General features: G+C 48.7%; 1 protein-coding gene across 5 annotated transcripts in view; it reads left to right on the plus strand.

The window, feature by feature from the left end:
- The window catches only part of VAV2 (vav guanine nucleotide exchange factor 2), a 127,134-nt gene that overhangs the window by 27,159 nt on the left and 82,792 nt on the right, over nucleotides 1–17,183 (plus strand). For all 5 annotated transcript variants that reach the window (XM_053996293.1, XM_053996295.1, XM_053996294.1 and 2 more), the window contains exon 2: nucleotides 2,133–2,249. In XM_053996293.1, coding sequence (XP_053852268.1) covers nucleotides 2,133–2,249 — 117 coding nt within the window. The remainder of the gene's footprint in view (nucleotides 1–2,132; nucleotides 2,250–17,183) is intronic.

Consider the following 17,183-nt stretch of genomic DNA (forward strand, 5'->3'; position numbering starts at 1 on the left):
GAACATCACTTTTGGCCTTTGGTTCCTTCACTGGCACAGGTTTCCCATCCATGGCAGTGCCCAAGGCCAGGCTGGACAGGGCTTGGAGCAACCTGGGATAGTGGAAGGTGTCCCTGCCTGTGGCAGGGGGCTGGAAATGGATAATCCTGAATATCCCAAACCATTCTGTAATTCTGATTTGGTGCTGCCCAGCCTGGGACAAGCAGGAGCAGGGGAGGGAATGCTGCACAAGGGCAGGGCGGCTCTGCAGAGGAAGTTTGCATCTTGCTGTGTGTAATTGTGGCTGTACCCTGTGCCATTAACTTTCAAAATTGGAGGCTTAAAAGGATTTAAAATAAGCACACGCTGGAACTTTGGACTCAATGGGACTGCAGTGCAGCAGCACACGCAGCCTGGGGTGCAAATTCTTGCAGAGACCCAGGAGATAAAGTTGTGAAATAACCGGTGTCAGCAAGAGAGCCTGCAAAACAATTCCAAAAAAAAAAAAAAAAAAAGAAAAAACAACCAAAAACCTCCCAGTCTAGACACTTCTATTTACTGCAGTGTTTATGTGAGATAGAGGAATGCCCTAGAAAACCAGATTTGTTTTCAATTTCTGCCTCTGGCACGTGCGTGTCTAATGAGAAGGCTCTGATGTGATGGGACTGTCCTGTGCCACCTCCCGTGCTGGGGGAGCTCTGCTGGCCCCGTGGCGTGGGGCAGAAGGGTAAAAGGTTATTTCTTGCTTTGTGCAGGTGAGCCAGCCTGCTGTTAATGAGGTGGTTTTGCTAATCCATGGCTGGAAACCCTCGTGTCTAATCCCCAAAGCAGCGCTAACGAGCTGCGCCGCGGCTGCCGCTGTGGAGATACCACGGCCCCAAAGACCGTGCTTTGATTCTTTTAATTAAAAGAAAATTAAGCTATTTTCTTTTGCTTTGAACCCTGGGTGAAGTTTGCAAGTGGTGTGTGTTTGATGACAGCTCGGGGAGCCGAGTTGTGCCGTGTGGCAAAAGCAGGCTGAGGGAATCCACCCAAAGGCAGCTTGGCTCCTCTGCCTGTGGATCACATGGGGGTGATTCACCCCCTTAATGGATTGATTTCCTTAGGATTCTAACGTGTTTGTTAGGAATTTGTAAGGAGTTTGCTGAAAAAGTGAAGAGTTGCCTGAAGATACAGCAATAAATGGAAGGTATTTTGCAGTGAGGATGCAAAAAGAAGGGAAGTTTTAACTGGCTCGCTCAGCAGATGAAGGATGTAGGCAATGCAGCTGCAAAAAATGAAGCAGATTTTTGGTTTTCTCTTCTTTAGCCCCTGTGCTGCCAGGAGCAAGACCCTCTGGAGTCCTCAGGCTTCAGAATCCCTGGTGATTTTGGATAAAGAAATCTTTTATTGCTAGAGCCAAAGACAGGAATTTTTTAAAAGAGAAACTTGATGTTGCTCTGCCAGTCAACCTTGCTGGATCACCAAAGGTTTGGGTTGGAAGGGATACTGTAAATCATCCAGTCTGACCCCTGGGCAGGGACACCTTCCCCTATCTCAGGTTGTTCCAAGCCCCATCCAACCTGGCCTTGGACACTTCCAGGGATGGACCAGCCACAGCTTCTCTGTGCCAGAGCCTCCCCGCCCTCACAGGGAAGAATTCCTTCCCAGTATCCCATCTAATCCTGCCCTCTGCCACTTTAAAGCCATTTCCCCTTGTCCTGTTGCTGTTTCCCTTCTGTAGGGAGTCAAATGGGATCGTGCTGGAAATAGTTAAATGTTCAACACTGGGCTTCTGTGCAACATCAGCTGTAATTTATATTTCCCTTCGACCTTGAAAGGGAAACATCCTGGCTTGAGTTTTGCAGCGTTACCTTGGGAGAAAGTTGTTTTCCAAAGGGGCGTTGTGTTCCTGGTGTGCAGCTGAGAGCACAGGAGCCCTCGCAGGGCACGGGGAGTCTGACATCCTCAGAAACAGCAAAGAAACAGCAAAGAAACAGCAAAGAAACAGCAAAGAAACAGCAAAGAAACAGCAAAGAAACTCCTGCCTGCCCTCGCAGGGCGAGCCTCTCAGTCCCTGCTCGCTTGGCTTGTGTTTAACTCAGGAAATCTCGGTTATAATTTGTGCCTGTCTTGCTCACTTCTCCCCTCCTTTTCTCCTTTTTCTCCCCCAGTTTCTGTGCTTGAAGAACATCCGGACCTTCCTAAAAGTGTGTCACGACAAATTTGGGTTAAGGAACAGCGACCTCTTTGATCCCTTTGACCTCTTCGATGTGCGGGATTTTGGGAAGGTAAGAGTTGCTGCTGAGCTCCTGGGAAGGGATGAGTCTGGCACCCTGGGCTTGTACTCCAGGTTTGGGATGAAAATACAAAGGTTTTGTGCTTTTCTGAGCAGCCTCTGGGATTGGGCACCAGTTCCCCTGTGCTTGTGCTGCATTTAGGATTCTGCTGTGTCCTCAGTGTATTTAGGGATTGTTTTAGGTCGATTCTGCTGTGTCCTCAGTGAAGGGTGACCAAGCCTTCGAGTTCTCTGCTTTAGATGAAAAACTCTCAGGGATCAGTCTTTGAAGGGTGTGACCCATGTGTTTTTGAGAAGAACCAAACCTTGCAAAGGATCCACACCTCACTCAGCCCTTCCCCATCCGCTGCCACCTGTGCAGAGCAAAATAACTTCACTACAATCACCGCTGATTTTTGTCACGGGGCCAGTGAGTGTCTGTGGGGTCAGGGAGTTTCATGGCAGGGTGAAATGAGCGCCCCGAGCTTCTCAGAAATGTGTTGCTGTAAGTGATGGTTGGCACCAAATATCAAACAAGGAAAACTCTGCCTGGTTTTGACAAGTGGCTCTTGTTCTGATCCCCTGCCTTTGACACCAACTGCATCAGGGCTGATGGATACAGGGCTCAGGGAAGCCATTACCCGGGACAATTGCTATATTCTTCAGCAGAAAAGGTGATAAAAGATTTATTAAAGCTCTGTATTGTTTTACCTGTTTCGAGCTGCCAGACATAAGCTGCTGGAAGGCATCTTCCCTTCTGATTATCCAAGAAGTAGATTTTCACTGCTGATGGGGATATATTATTTGATATTTATTGCCTAATTTATTTCTGGACCATTATGTGGAATGTGCAATTGCAGCGCCTTGTTTTATGAGGTTTTTTTTTTTTTTTTTTTTTTTTTTTTGATTTATGGAATACAAGAAGGCAGTTGTTGTTCTGGGAATATGAATGCACAGAAGGAACCTTTTGGGCTGGGGAAGGAACTGCTGCTAATTAAAATGCTGCTTTATCGTCACATTGTCTCTTGCTTTGTGCAGTTTCAAATTGCCTCTGATGCCTGGTGTTAAACCCTGCTGGAACACATCAGCTGATGAGCACAGTTTGCTTTCCTTTTTCTGGTCTTCCCTCCCCCTGGTCACTTTTTGGGGGTGCATTCGGCTTTGTGACTTGGGGAGGTGATTTGCCACTCCCTCTTTCCTCAGGGCAATCTGGTTTTTTAGGAGACTTGGGAAAGAAATGTATCATAAACTTCCAAGAGATCCAAATGTGCTTTATTGCCTGCATCGTGCTTGTTTTCACGTTGTCGTCATCCTCAACCAACCGTAGAAAATGTGGGAAGCACAGACTCTCTATACAAAAACCTAATTTTTTTTCTTTTTTATCAGCTTGGTGGAGGTATCAGCTGTCCAAGCTCTGCACCACCCTAAATCCCTCTGGAAGCCTGTCAAAACATTCCCATTGTCTTCACCACCTTTCATTCCCACATTATCCTCAGATCTGTGTTCAACAGTGGCAAAGCAAATAAACAGGGAAAAATCTGCTGTTGACCAGAGCTCCCTTTCCGTTTTGAGTCACAGCGAGAGCAAAAGGAGTCTCTAATCCACGTCCCCACTGGCCAAACACAGACTTCACACACAAAAAATTCTTCCTGGAGCTGCTCACTCCTCAGGTCAATGGTATTTTTTTGGTTACAGGGTGCTTACACCACGTAGGAGGCGTTTCTGATGGAACACAGTAACAGAGAGTTTAATTGCAGAGGGGCTTTGGTGCAGTGGCGTTGGGTGTTTCCTTTCTGGATGCCACTGGGAGAGTTATTCCTCTCCTCCAAACCAAAAAGGCCACTGGGACAGCAATTACCAGCAGTTTTTGGGATTGCTGGAGTGTAATTACTGAGGAGAAAGGCAGGGACTTGGTGCCAACCTCTGCCTAAAGGGCTTTGAATCTTCGTCGTTTTTTAGCGTTAGAAAACCACTGGTGCTTCGGGAGAGGATGAAAAACCAGATCCCTCAGTCCTGCCTTGCCCAGCTGTTGTTCTGAGAGAGGTTTCCATGTTTCCATCACTCCTTTTGGCTCCTGAGCCGGGGCTTCTGCAAGGAGGAGCTGCCATGGGAGCAGTGCAGCCCCTTCCAGCTCTGCCTGGGGGCTCCTCACGTCCAGGTCTGCTCCTGGTTTTGCTTCTTCCTTGACTTTTAAGCTTGGGGAGGTACTTCTTGCTGTCAGCAGGGTGACAGCTGGTGAAGTGGGATCGTGAACTGTGTGGGATCCTCCAGCCAAATTCCCAGTGGAGCTGGAAACTCCGTCTTGGCTCTGTGGGATGTCGGGGAATGGGCGCGCTCAGGCTCCTGCCAGATGGATGCATCCCACTCCCTGTGATCTGCAGTGTCTCCCAGCTCCCCAGGGGAGCCCAAAGGCCACTTCCAATTGCTCATGGCCAGCTGAAATTGCTGACAGCCAGCTCTTTTCCCCCATGCCCAGTTATTGAGCAATAATAACTGTGGTGGGGGCTGTGCTGTGTTTCATGGCAGGGGTTTGCAGAAGTGACCTGAGATGCTGGTGCCTGTATTTCTACCCATGCCCCTTCAAAAGGTGTAGTTATATTAATTGCTTTTGAATATTTGATCCCTTTCAATTGGTTCAGAGCTCTCCATAAATCACCAGTGGCATCTGCAGAAAGTGTTTTCTCCGTGGCTGCAGGATGCAGGAGTAAAACCCCAGTTAATATTGCCTCATCCTTAACTAGGGTCTGATTCTGCAGCCTTGCTGTGCCCAGTCCCTGTTAGTACAGCCTGGCTCTTGAAAAAGAAATAAAATAAAAAGCTGGTGCTCATGTAGTGTGTGTTGTTACACATTTAATAGCAGTGATGGTATAAAATCAAACTCTTATTGGACTGCCTAATTTACTGGCACCAACTGCAATGACATAAAATGTACATAAATATGGATTAAACTCTTTATTACTCTATTAGTCAGCGTGATGGTAGCCAGGTTCATTAAAAGGAGTTACTCATTTTAAATAACTTGCAGTAATGTACAATTTTTTTAAAAAGAAATATAGTTCAAATATTCATAAACCTGTGGAGCGTGCCATTTATTAGCCTCCCGCTCCTCTCTGCCCTCCTGACGTGGATTTAATCGTCCTGAATTCCTTTTGAAGTTCTTGCTCTCTTTGAAAACGGCTTTTTTTGGCAAGATAAGGGTCTTCCCTCCCCTGCCCCACAGATATGAAACGCTGTTGTTCTAAAAATGAAAAAGGGAAGCGATTCACAGGTCAGCTGAAAGAGGAGGAGATGCTGGGACTGAGATTAAAGTCGTGTTTTCCACTCAGGTTCTGGTCCAGAGGCTGGGGAGAGAGAGCTGCACCCACCTCACAGCTGGAGCAGGGTGTGGAGCAGGCTCTGCATCGATTCTTCCTCTCAGCTGAACCCACCGAGATTTTTGCTGGTGTGTGGCTGGGGCAGGGCTCAAAGGAGGCCCTGAAGTGCCAGGGAGAGGATGTGGCTGCTGGGGAGGTGGCCCCGAGCCTGGCACGCTCCAGTGGCCGTGCCAAGAGCTGCCTTGGAGGGGGAGTGAAATCAGAGTTAAAGCAGAAAGGAATGTGGAGTAATTGCTCCAGATATTCAGGGTATTTTTTAGTGTGAAGGTGTCTCCTTCCTCCTGCTGATGGGCTGGTGTGGATCCCTCCTGGAAAACCCTGGGGGGATCCAGGCTGTCCTCAGTGGACGCTGTTTGTCCCCAGCACCGTGGCTGGAGAACCTCCCAAGTGAGGGGTTCCCCCTTGCAACCCTTGGATGGGTTGGGACAGCTCTGAGGGGCTCAGCTGCCACAGCCCCTTTCTGCCACAGCCCACCCTGCTGCCAGAGAGTCAGAAAACTCCGTTTTCTGCTCGCTTTCAGACAGGAGGGTGGGGAGTGTTGTCAGAATTATTTAAGGGACTCATAACCGAGAGTTGGTGGTTGGCCTTTCTGTTTCTCTGCTGGGAATTCCCCTCCCTCCAGCATCTCTAACACCACTCTAGCCCTGCACAGCAGTATTTTTAAGGGTGCCTTTTTAACACAGTTTGGGCAGAGAAAGAGAGGGATTTATATGAATTAATAAAGAAAGGCAGAAAGTGCAGAGGTTCTGGATGTACGGCTGCTGTAAACCCCGTGCCAGCTGTGACCTGCTGCTGCTGGGAGCAGCTCCTCTTCTCTCATTTTGACTTTTCCTGACCTCCTGCAGCCAAGAACATATTAAAAGCAGTGTGTTTTCTCTCTGCACCATGGAGTGCATGAAGCAATAGTGTCTGGGAGCAGAGCAGCGCTTGCCAGCCAGGCTGGGTGTCCCATCCCAGCCCTGCTCCTTATTTTTACAAATCCCCAGAGGCCCAGGCAGCCTGGATGGGGCTTCCCATGTTGTGGTGGCTGTGCCAGCTCCTCAGATGGCTCTGTGGCATTGGCTGTGTGCCCAGGGGGATCCTCTGGCAGCTGGGAGCATCCTGTGTCACCACAGCGGGTGGGAAGTAAGAATTCTCCAAAAGAAGGGTGTGTATGTTTTATGTATTTTTTATTTTTATTTTAAATTCCCAAGGGAGCAGTAGAGTAACTGGCCTGCCACGAGATTTTTGTGTCATTGCATGGAAGAAACCCACTTAACCCCTTGCCTGCCCAGTGGCTTGTGACTTCATCCCCACTGAAGAAGGAGCCACGTGTTCACCCTGTGCCCACACCAGGGTTTTCCCCAGAGCCTTTGGGACTGCAGTTCCTGCCTGAGGGAGAATGCCCAGCTCTGGGAAGTGTCAGAGAGCATGGGGAAGGCAGCCCTGGATGCCTGTGCAGGGCTGTGACTGCACACAGTTGATGATTAACTCCCACTGCAGGAGCTGTGGGTGATGTTTGGGCACCGGCTGTGCTGTTTCAATGACCTCGCTGGAGTTGTTCTGGAGATTTGGGCATTGGGATGAATGCTCCAAGTGGCAAAAGCAGACTGGAGCAGCACGGGTTGGGTTTGTTCTTCCCTCCCTTTGCCAGCTTGAGGGTTCATTTGGGCTTGGGAGTGGTTTGGAATTGGGGTGCAGCAGGGACACTCCTGGTCACCCTGAGGACATTGGTGGGACTGTGCTGGCAGGTGCAGTGTGTCCAGAGACCCTGAGGCTTCGAGTTTTCCCCAAAACACAAGCATTACAGAGTTTTTGGGCCAGTCAGGCCTGAACCAGACAGTGCCTTTGGCTGTGCCAGGACCATTCCGGGGTGGTGTTTCCCCTGAGGGCTGTGGTGGTGCAGCCACTCCTCCAGTAATGGACATTTTTAGGCTCCAAATCCTGATCATTTCTCCCTGCTCTGGGTGTTGCCCTGGTAGCCTGGATCTTCCCAGTTGCTTGGGGCAGTTGGTGCTGAAAGGCTGTTCTGGGATATTTTGGGGTATTCAGGGCTTCAGAAACAGCACCACAGCCTCAAATGGAGCTTAGGCAACAAATTGCTGATAAAAAACCAGTTAATCTTTCACTGCACCCTGAGGACAGAACCTCTGGGACATGCCACCAGTCTGTGGCCCTGCTGTCACCTCCAGGGCCCAAGGAAATGCCACAATCCAGCAGCTGGTGGCCCTCTGGTATTCCCTGCAGGGGCAGCTTTTAGTTGTGGCAAATTCTCTGCTTTCCCCCTTCCTTTGTCCCCTACTCAAAACTCCAGACTGTTCATAGATGTGCAGCTTCTCAGTGCAACTGAAAGAATCAGAAATGTTCATTCTGGGAAGTTTTGCCTTTTTTTTTTTTTTCCCCTTTCTTGGCTGCTTTCCCCAGTATTTTTCCAAGGGGTCACACTAAGGGGTGTTGTGTTTCAGATCAGACAAGTGTGGGCAGGATCTTTTGTAATTCTCACAGTCCTGATGGGAGAATTCTGCAGTCAGGCCTCGAGCAGTGATGGAAGTGCTTTGGAATCCAACGTATTGATCAGGACGTGGGTAAATGCATATCCTTAATGTGCATGAAATTGATTTCCTTGTGCCTTCTCGATTTGTCTGAGTTCTCCTTTTGTTAATTTGAGACAAGATCAACGAGAGAATGATCTTTTTATACTTTGGAAAAAAAAAAACAAACTGTGAGTGTTAAAACACCTACAAGTGTGTCTCCAAAAAGTGGGGAGAGGAGATGCCAGGCTTTTTTTTTTTTTTTTTTTTTTTTGGGGTGATCCAACAATTTCTGGCCATTGTGTGGTTTCATTTGAGCCTCCTTGGTGATGTCATGGGATTTTTGAGGCTTGATGCAGTGAACATCATTGTGGCTGCAAGATGCCAACAGGCAAAGCCAGGCTTTGTGTGCCTTGGTGCTGTGAGTGTCTCTCTCATCACTTGAGCTTCACTGTTCAGCATCATGTGCTCTGGGAAAGGAAGGAAATCCATCCTGGCTAATATCACTTCAGGGACTCTTGGAATAAAAGGAATTTTTTATTCTGTAACGAGCTCTTCTGTTTCTTCATTAAAACCCTCAGCATCTGATGATGAGACTGTCCCAAGGCCAAATAATACAAATAAGAATTAACATTTCTAGCAACAGATTAACACGTGGGTGTAAATGGGGTTTAGTAAAAAGTGAAACTTCCAGGCTGAACAGTTCTGGCATGGCTGAACTGCACAATCCCCTGTGCTCAGAGCACAGCATCTTCCCTATGAAAAAAACAAAAACCACAACCCCTCCCCTCCAAAAAAACAAAAAAAAACCCAAAAAACCCACAAAAAAAAAAAAAAACCACAAAGAAACAAAACAAAAACAAACACAAACAAAAAAAAAAAAAAAAGAACTGGAAGAAGCTTCTGCAGGAAACTCTGAATGTTCCTGGGGCAGAGATGAGTGGGTACAAGTTAATACATTGCAATATCACACCTGAACACGAACACCCTGATGCCAGGAGGAGCCTGGCTGTCCCATGCCCTGTCCCCAGCATGTCCCAGGCTTTGGGGGCTCTGGGGGAGACGTGCTGTGCTTGGTGCTCCTGCCAGATCCATGTCTTACATTGGAAAGTCACTCCCTGGAAGGGAAACATCCACGTTTTGCAGTAAACAAGCGGTGCAGACACAAATGCGTTGAAACCTGTGTCAGCAGAGTGGGGGTTTGGTGCGGTTTGTTGTTGTTGTTGAGTTCTCCTCTGAGTCTCCTGTGCTTGGAGAGACTCGAGGGTGTTGAGATTGTGCCAGGCAGGGACAGCTTTAGAAACCAGGGATGGTGGGGAGGCTCCTCAGCTCCCTCCCACACTTCTTCATGGGGGAAAGAAAAAACCATCTTGGACTGTTTTGTTCCACTGGCTGTCAGAATGGGCTGCTTGTTTGTTCTTGGAGGGCTTCCAGATATGGGATTATTGGGTTATTTTTTTTTTTTCTCCCTCTTTTGCCTTCAGAAATGAAATCTTTCTTCAAGAACTCCCTGTAGGTTTTGGGATTCCTCCCACCTGCCCACTGCAGGGTGGGTGTGGGCATTGGGGTGCACTCACAGGAGGGGTGGGGAGGATGGGGAGAGTAGAAAGGGTGGAAAATTCCAGGAATATCCTGGAGCTGCAGGGTGTCGGGGTGGTCTTTCTGTGCTGGGTGCAGCACACCCAGGTGATAACACAGCACCTCAGGAACAATTTGCTGGGAGCAGGTTTTGAAAAGCTTCTCTCTAAACATCCCAAGGGAAGCTGGAATGAGCAAGACACCTGCAAGGGGATCTTAAATATCAATTTCCCCTTGTTTTCCAGCTTTTCCTTGCCTGGTTCCAAACCAGGGAGGTGGTGGTTGGAGATGAGATGAGTTAATGAGATGGTGGTGCTGCAAAAAATTCATTTGCACCCTCAGTGTTAATGTGAGGCAGGGTCCCCTTCTTCCACATCATTCTTTTCCTGCTAATTAGGGGTTAGAGCCTAATCATGGTAGCAGGACAGCAGCCATAGGTGAAGCTAATGATGGGCACTGCACTTTGTGGTGTTTGTCAGGGATTCTTATTTTCTTCTTCCAGGCCTCTCTTGGTTGTGATTTTTAGGAATTTCTGAGCCAGCGTGGGCTTGACTGATGTTTGCAGTCACTCCTTGGAATGAGTGAGGCTTGTGTGGGAGAGGCTGAGGGAGCTGTGCTGGGGATTTCACCTCCCTGCCTGACAGATGGTGGGGATTTCACAGCCTGGAATTACAATTTTGGGGGGGGGAAAAGTGGTTAAAAATACCTCGGGAAGCAGCGATGCGCAAACAGGCTGGAAGTAATGTGGTGCCACGTGGAGTTTCCCATCCTAATCCTGGGGCAAGAATTCATTTTTTGGGCATGGTTTTGGTGCCAGGCAGTGGTGAGAAGCAGTGCCAGGCCTGGCAGTGCTGTGCTGTCCCACATCTCGTGGGAGCAGGGACACAGCTCCAGAGCTGCTGGCGCTGTGCAGGCCTTGGAGACGTGGTGGATGTCACCCCACAGAGCTTCCCCTGCAGGTGAACTCCCTCGGTTTTGTGCATCTGATTTCAAACATGCACATCTCTGCAGAGGAGGGACGCAGAAGCGGAGCTTTGTGGAGTTTTCTCAAGGAGGAAAAAAAAAATAAAATAAAAAGGAAAGATTGTTCCCCTTATACTGACTTTACACAGACCTTCCAGAGTGCACTGAGAGTCAAAGTGGGAGGATTTTGAGTGCAGGCTCTGGGTGTGATCTCCTGTGACAAACTCTGCTCAGGGCACACATCAAAGACAAAACAACTGGAGATTGTGCTGGGGAACTTGTAGAAATAAATGCTTGGAGAGCCAGAGAGCTCCCCTGCCTGTACCTGAGCCTGATGGAGCACAGCAGAGAGAAACTCGCTCTTCCGAGCCAGTGGACTGCAAAGATTATTGAAAAAAATTGAATCTATTTCTTTCATGCGGAAATAGTGCTGCAGTCCCTGTACAGAGAGATTTATCAAAGGGACCTCTGTGCTCCAGCAGCAGGGCTGAGATCACAGCTCGCTGCAGATGTGAGTTGAGCTGACTGAGTCCCACTTTCAGCAGCTCTGAGTAACCATTGTGCAGTGTCCCGAACCCCCCACACCAGCCCTGCTCCCGGGCTGGCCTCACACAAGCCAGATTTGCTCAGCAAATGAGTTTTTATTTAAAAAAATGAATTTTCTGGGCCCTGGAAATGCCCCAGTGAAGCTGGCTGTGTGGGCTCTGCACTGGGAGCTCCAGTGTGGAGTGCTGGAGTTCCCTGGAGAGGATGCTCCAGTGGCCAGGGGGGTGTTAGAGATGGATCCACCAGCATCTCGGTTTGTCTGGTTTTGTTTCCTTTTTCAGCTGGGACGTTCCATCCTGTTATAACAGAGGTGATTTTATGTGTATTCAGATGATGCAACAGTTTGGGGTGTTCTGATTTTTGTAGGTGTGGATGACAGCTCTTCCATGAGAATCTGATTTTTTGGGACTGAGTGCCCAATGGGATTAGGCTTCAATGTCTGTTTCTTCATTAAAAGAATAGAGATTTATTCTTCATAATAGAACAGTGATTTATTACTCACTGGGAGTGTCTGAAGCAGTGTCTTGAACTGAATGTGCTTTGCCTGGAAACAGAAAAACCCCACTGACCTTGATGAGGGACTGAAGGAGCCGGGTCTGACTCATCAGCCCCATATTTGATCTCCAAATTAGAAGTTTCATTTAAAAACACTCCTGCATAGAAAAACGGAGAGCTGGGAAGTGGAGATGGTTTTGGTTGAAGTCCAACCTGCAGGGATCCTGTGGAGGACTCTTGCCCTGGGGCCTCACTTGACTCTGGGTGTTTGCTCAGCCCTTTTCCTCATCCAGCCAAGTCCCCGTGGGAGCTCTGCTGCCTGCCCTCCCCCTCACCCTTTTTTTTTTTTTTTTCCCCCATAATATTGTTCTAATTACTGGAGTGTGAAGAATTGACTCTTAAAATGCCTCTTGGCAAATTCCATTTGTGCACTGATGGAATGTCGAGCCCGTCCTGGGACCAGACTTCCCCATCCTGGCCAAACTAGCACATGGGGGTTGTTCCTCTGGTCCTAAAAGCCAACAGGAGATGGAAAAGGGAAAAGAAAAGGAGGGATCTGGGGGAGGGAAAAGGGTTAACACTTGTTTGCTGGCATGCTGCTGGGCTGTGTTTTCACAGGGCTGTTTCTCCTGGGGAGCTGCCAGATGTGATTTTTTTGGGGGGGCTAAACAGGGACAGGCTGGGACAGCTGTGGGTCAGAGCTCTGGGGAGAAGCTCAGGAAAGAGGTTTGCAGGAAAGTTGTGGGGCCGAGGATTTTGGGGATGTCCAGCCCTGAACCCTGCAGGGAGCAGGGATTTCTGTGGTGGTTCTTTGTGGCCACGGCCTTTGCCTTCTCACCATGGCTATCCCTTAAGGAAGAGACTTCCTGGCTCTTCTGGACCTTCTGCTCCCTGGCTGGAGCATGGACTTGCAGAGGATTCAGGGGCTGTGGTTTAGGTACTTTCAAAGTGAATTATTTTAAAACCAGCACTACTGCAAAGCTGTTCCTGGAGGGTTTTTTTTTTTTTTTCAAGTGAGAAAGGAGCACTTGTGCAGTGCTTCAGGCTTTTTCTGCATTTCCAAGGGCATAAAAACTTGAAAAGCGAAGCTGAAAACTAAGTTAATGAGTAATTGCAAGGTTTGCAGGGCTGAGGCTTCAAGAAAAATGCCAGGGAGGAGGTTTTGTTCATAATGTTGGAGACTGGGCAGCTTTGGACCGGGTCCTGATTCCAGGGCACTTGTGGTGGATCCACTAAGCAGATTTGTGCAGGAAAATGACAGATTGCTCCTGCCTGGGCTCCCCTCAGCCCTGAGTTTGCAGCCTGGGAGCTGCAGAGGGGAGCAGGGGTGGGATGGAGAAGGGGTTTTCCCTCTGTGAGCACAAGGGGAAGCAGAGTGGCTTTGGCTGCCCTGAAATCTCCTCCTTTAGGGTGAGCCCCTGCAGGAATCCTCCTGGGAGGGTGGGCTGTGGGCTGCAGAGGCATTTGGCTGGATCCCAGCTGATTTGGCTGGATCAGTTGCTCTGACAGGGAGCCCAAACCCATCCCCATGACTCTGCTGTGTGTGGCACAGGGGCTGGTGGCCAGGGGAGGGGACAGCTGTGGTGTGGTGACATCCACATCCTCTGTGCCCCTCACTGGGGGGGCGGGCAGAGGGGTGCCCCAGCCTCCATCTCCCACTGGGGGTGTGCTGGGGGCACCTCTCCCACCTCCCCAGCAGGTTTGGGGGCATCAAGGGGTCTCAGTGTCCCTTGGAGGAGTGCTGGGCACACCCCCTGACTTATTCTTGGCAGTGCTGAGTGAAAGCTTGGAGTGGATGATCTTGGAGGTCTTTTCCAAGCTTGGGGATTCCACGGGTCTGTGATTTTAATGTTCCTCTCCTTGCTCAATGGCTCACAGAAGAGCAGTTATCCTTCAGAGGAGCAGCAGAGCCTGACCCTTCCCCAGCTCACCCCCCTGCTCTGGCAGCTCATCCCTTTGCACCTTGCTGAGGGGGAGAGTTTAAAAAGCAAGGGAAGGGCAGGGATGTGGCCAGGGATGCTCAGCTTTGGGATATTGTAAATGCAGGTGAACCCAGTGGGAAGAAATGCTGATGTCTGACTCCAGCTCAGGAGGCTGAATGATTTCTTTATTAGAACTATGCTATAATACATTAATATACTATTTAAAAGAGATGCTAAAACTACAAACCTACTTGTTCTAACTCCCAAATCTAACTAACTCACAGCTCGTGACCCTCTCTGAGAGTGCAGCCACAGGTGGGTTGGATTGGATTGGGTTGGGTTGGATTGGCCACCAGGCTCAAACAATCCTCACCAGAATCCAACCAAGCAATCACCCCAGGTAAACAATTCTCCAAACACATCCCACATGGGACAAACAAGGAGCAGAAATAGAAATTGTTTTCTCTTTCTTCCCTCTGTGCTCCTCTATGAAAAAATCCTGAGAGAGAGGATTTGTGCCTCTCTCTCCTGCCACGTAGGGATTTGTGTTTTCACAGTGCCAGGGACCTTCAAAATGCAGGGAAAGGGGCAGTGCTGGAAAACCTGGAAGAAGCCGAAACGGGATGGAGCCACTTGGGCTGGCAGGTGATGCTGGAGAAAGCTCTTTGGAAGCAGAGTTCTGTTCATTCTGTGAAGTCTCAGCATGAGCTGCAGCAGACACTTCTAACAGGTCTAAAAGTGTGTAAAATGGCCCAAAACCCCTTTGACTTCAGGCACTTCACTCTTCCCAGATGCTTTTCCAGCTCTGCCTTGCCACAGAAAGGCTTGTAAAGAGGGAAGAATCAATGAAAATGAATTTCCTGGTGGTGGGAACTGTCTGAAGAACAAGCAGATCTTTAGATTCTTTTGTGTCTCTTTTGTGGTTTCCCTCCCTTCTATTTCTAGGTCCATTAAATCCATTTTTTACCCTGTTCTCCTCTGAAACATAAATGAGTAAATGAGGTAACAAGGGCACACTTAGGGAAGAATGAAGCATGACCATAAATCCGAGTGACCCAGCTGAAAGGAAGGTCAGGTAAGAGACATTACCCAGTTGTGTTCATTAAGGGTGCCAGGCTGGAATTTAGAATCCTGCTTTAGGATTTAAGAAATTAGTTGGGGGACTCATGGAGACAGTTAAGAGCTGCAAGAAATGGAGAGGGAAACATTTTCCTTCCAGTTGCTTGCAGAGGGTGAAGTGAAAGAGGGTTTTTGAGACCGATGATTTTCTGTGATGTGTGATTGTCTTGGAATTTTGGGGGGAAAAATATCACATTTGAGGGGGGGAAGGAAGGAGCTGAACGATGGCTCTGGCCCTCGTGGTGCTTCTGTTTGGGGGAAGTTTGATTTTCTGCCCCTTGGTATGTGAAAAGTGCATGAAGGTGCAGTTTGGATCCTGAAATTTGGATTTGGGGTGCCAAGGTTGGGGCAGAAACTGCCACCCATCACTGGTGGCTTCTGCTTGAGGAACACTGAAGGGAAATGCACGGAGCAGCTTCAGGAAACAGAAATAAGCTGGAGACAAGAGACAAACTCCCTGCTCTGTGGGGCTGAGAAGTTTTTGCAGGGCTCTTGGATGTGGTGGTGTTTTCCAGGGCTTTGCTGCCTGTCCCTGCTCCTGCCTGGAGCTGCCCAGGTGTTCCTGCCAGGTGATGGCAGGGAGAAAAGGACAGGCAGGACAGAGAAATTCCTCTTTATGGCAGCAACCAAGAGAATGGGGGTTTATCTTGGAGATTAACTGGGCTGCTCGTCTCAGTTTGCTTTTCCTGCCACGGAATTCAGTCCTGTGAGCTCAGAGGCTGCTCCACAGATCTGCAGAAGGCGAAGTGATAAAGCTGTTCAAATCCCCTTTTGGATTTGGGAGGGACAGTGGTAATTCCCCTGGTGATGAGGTTTATTTTTCTCCATTAGTACCTGGTTTTGAAGAGTTTCTTTTCTTCCCCTTGCTCAAGGCTGCGCTTTCAGAAGAGCCTCTTCTGGAGGAGACTCAGTGTGTGCACACACCACGTGAAGTCAACAAGGGCTCAACTTCAAAGAGAAGCATGTGGATAAATATTATCCTGACTTGAGGCTACTATTTATTCTTTTTCTTCCAAAACAAAACACATTCACACATGCCTTCTCAAGACTTGGGATTAATTTTTTTTTATTTTTTTTTAAACCACTGTCTATTCACTCTGCTTTGCTCAGATGATCCCACCTCATCTGCCTCTCTCAGGTGAGCGGGGTTTACAAAAATTTCAGCAACTTTTGAATGTTGAGGGGAAAATAGTGTAGCCAGGGCCAAAATCTTCCACTTTTAGGCTCAAAATCCTCTGCTCCTGTTTGTGTGGTTTCCATGGGTCACCAAGGTGGGATGGGAGAGGCCAGGGAGATGGAAACCTGAAATTTGGAGGATTGGGAGGGTTTTTGGTTCAGGGTTCAGCTGAGCATGAGTTGTGCCAGTCCTGAGTAGGATTTGCTCCCTAGGAATGCCTGCAACACGCAAATCCCTGCATCCCAGGTGCCCAAAAGAAGCCACTTTCACTGAGAATCAGCCTGCTTAATTCTGCCTCAAGCCTCAGGACCAATTCCTGATACTCCAGACCATCCCTGGCTGCGGGATCCCCATCCCAGCTGTGTCTGCTCCGACCCCCCGTGCAGGGCAGAGCCTTCATGCATGGGAAATAATCAAATAAAACGATGCCATCGAATGTTTTATGTATGAGGAGGCACGGGGCTGTCAATAATCTTCCATGTTTTTTAATGCCAGCTCTCTGGGCGTCGCTGCTCGTGGCTGATGACACCAATTAATTTTATTGTTTGGAAATAATCTCGTGCGCCGTGCGATTTGCACGGCCTCAGCCTTACGCTTTTCTAATGATTTCTCTATTAATTTCACTGCTGCCAATAAGCTGGAGATGCCTTTCAAGTGGAAAGGGAAACATGACCTAATAGCATGGATAAAATATTAGTGAGGGTGAATTAAATCCCTGTTAGCAGCGGTGGGACCCAGCCCCTAAAGACACAGGAGCTGCTGGAGCGTGGCAGAGAGAAAAGAGCTGCACATGCTGCGTGTGGATGCACCAGTGTGGAGCAATAAGTTTTTGAACAGCTTTAAAATTAATGGAGAACCAGTGGGGTTTTTTTTATTTTTTTGTCCCCTCCTGCCCCAGCTGGCTTTTCCCTGGTTAAAAAAGAGCTGACACTGAGAAATTCAATGTCTGGGCCTCCCTGTGGGGGTGGAAGCACAGGGGCTGGGCTTGTCCCTCTGGAGCTGGGGTTATGCTTTGCCTTGATTCAGATTTTTTGGTCAGAATTGGGGTGTGGTGAACTCCTTGGCAGTGCTGCCTTTGTCCACCTGGAAGGATGAAGCTCCATGGAGGCTCTCCCCAGCCTGCAGGACAGTGCCATTCATTTTCCTGGTGCTCAGCATCACAAGCCTCAAAGTGTCCTCAAGCCTTGCCCTTTTTTGTCCACCCCTCTAGCAGAAATCCCCCAAAACAAGGCTTATACACGAGATTTCCAGCACAAACTGCAG

The sequence above is a fragment of the Vidua macroura genome, chromosome 21, assembly GCF_024509145.1.
Source record: "Vidua macroura isolate BioBank_ID:100142 chromosome 21, ASM2450914v1, whole genome shotgun sequence".
Taxonomy (NCBI): Eukaryota; Metazoa; Chordata; class Aves; order Passeriformes; family Viduidae; genus Vidua; species Vidua macroura.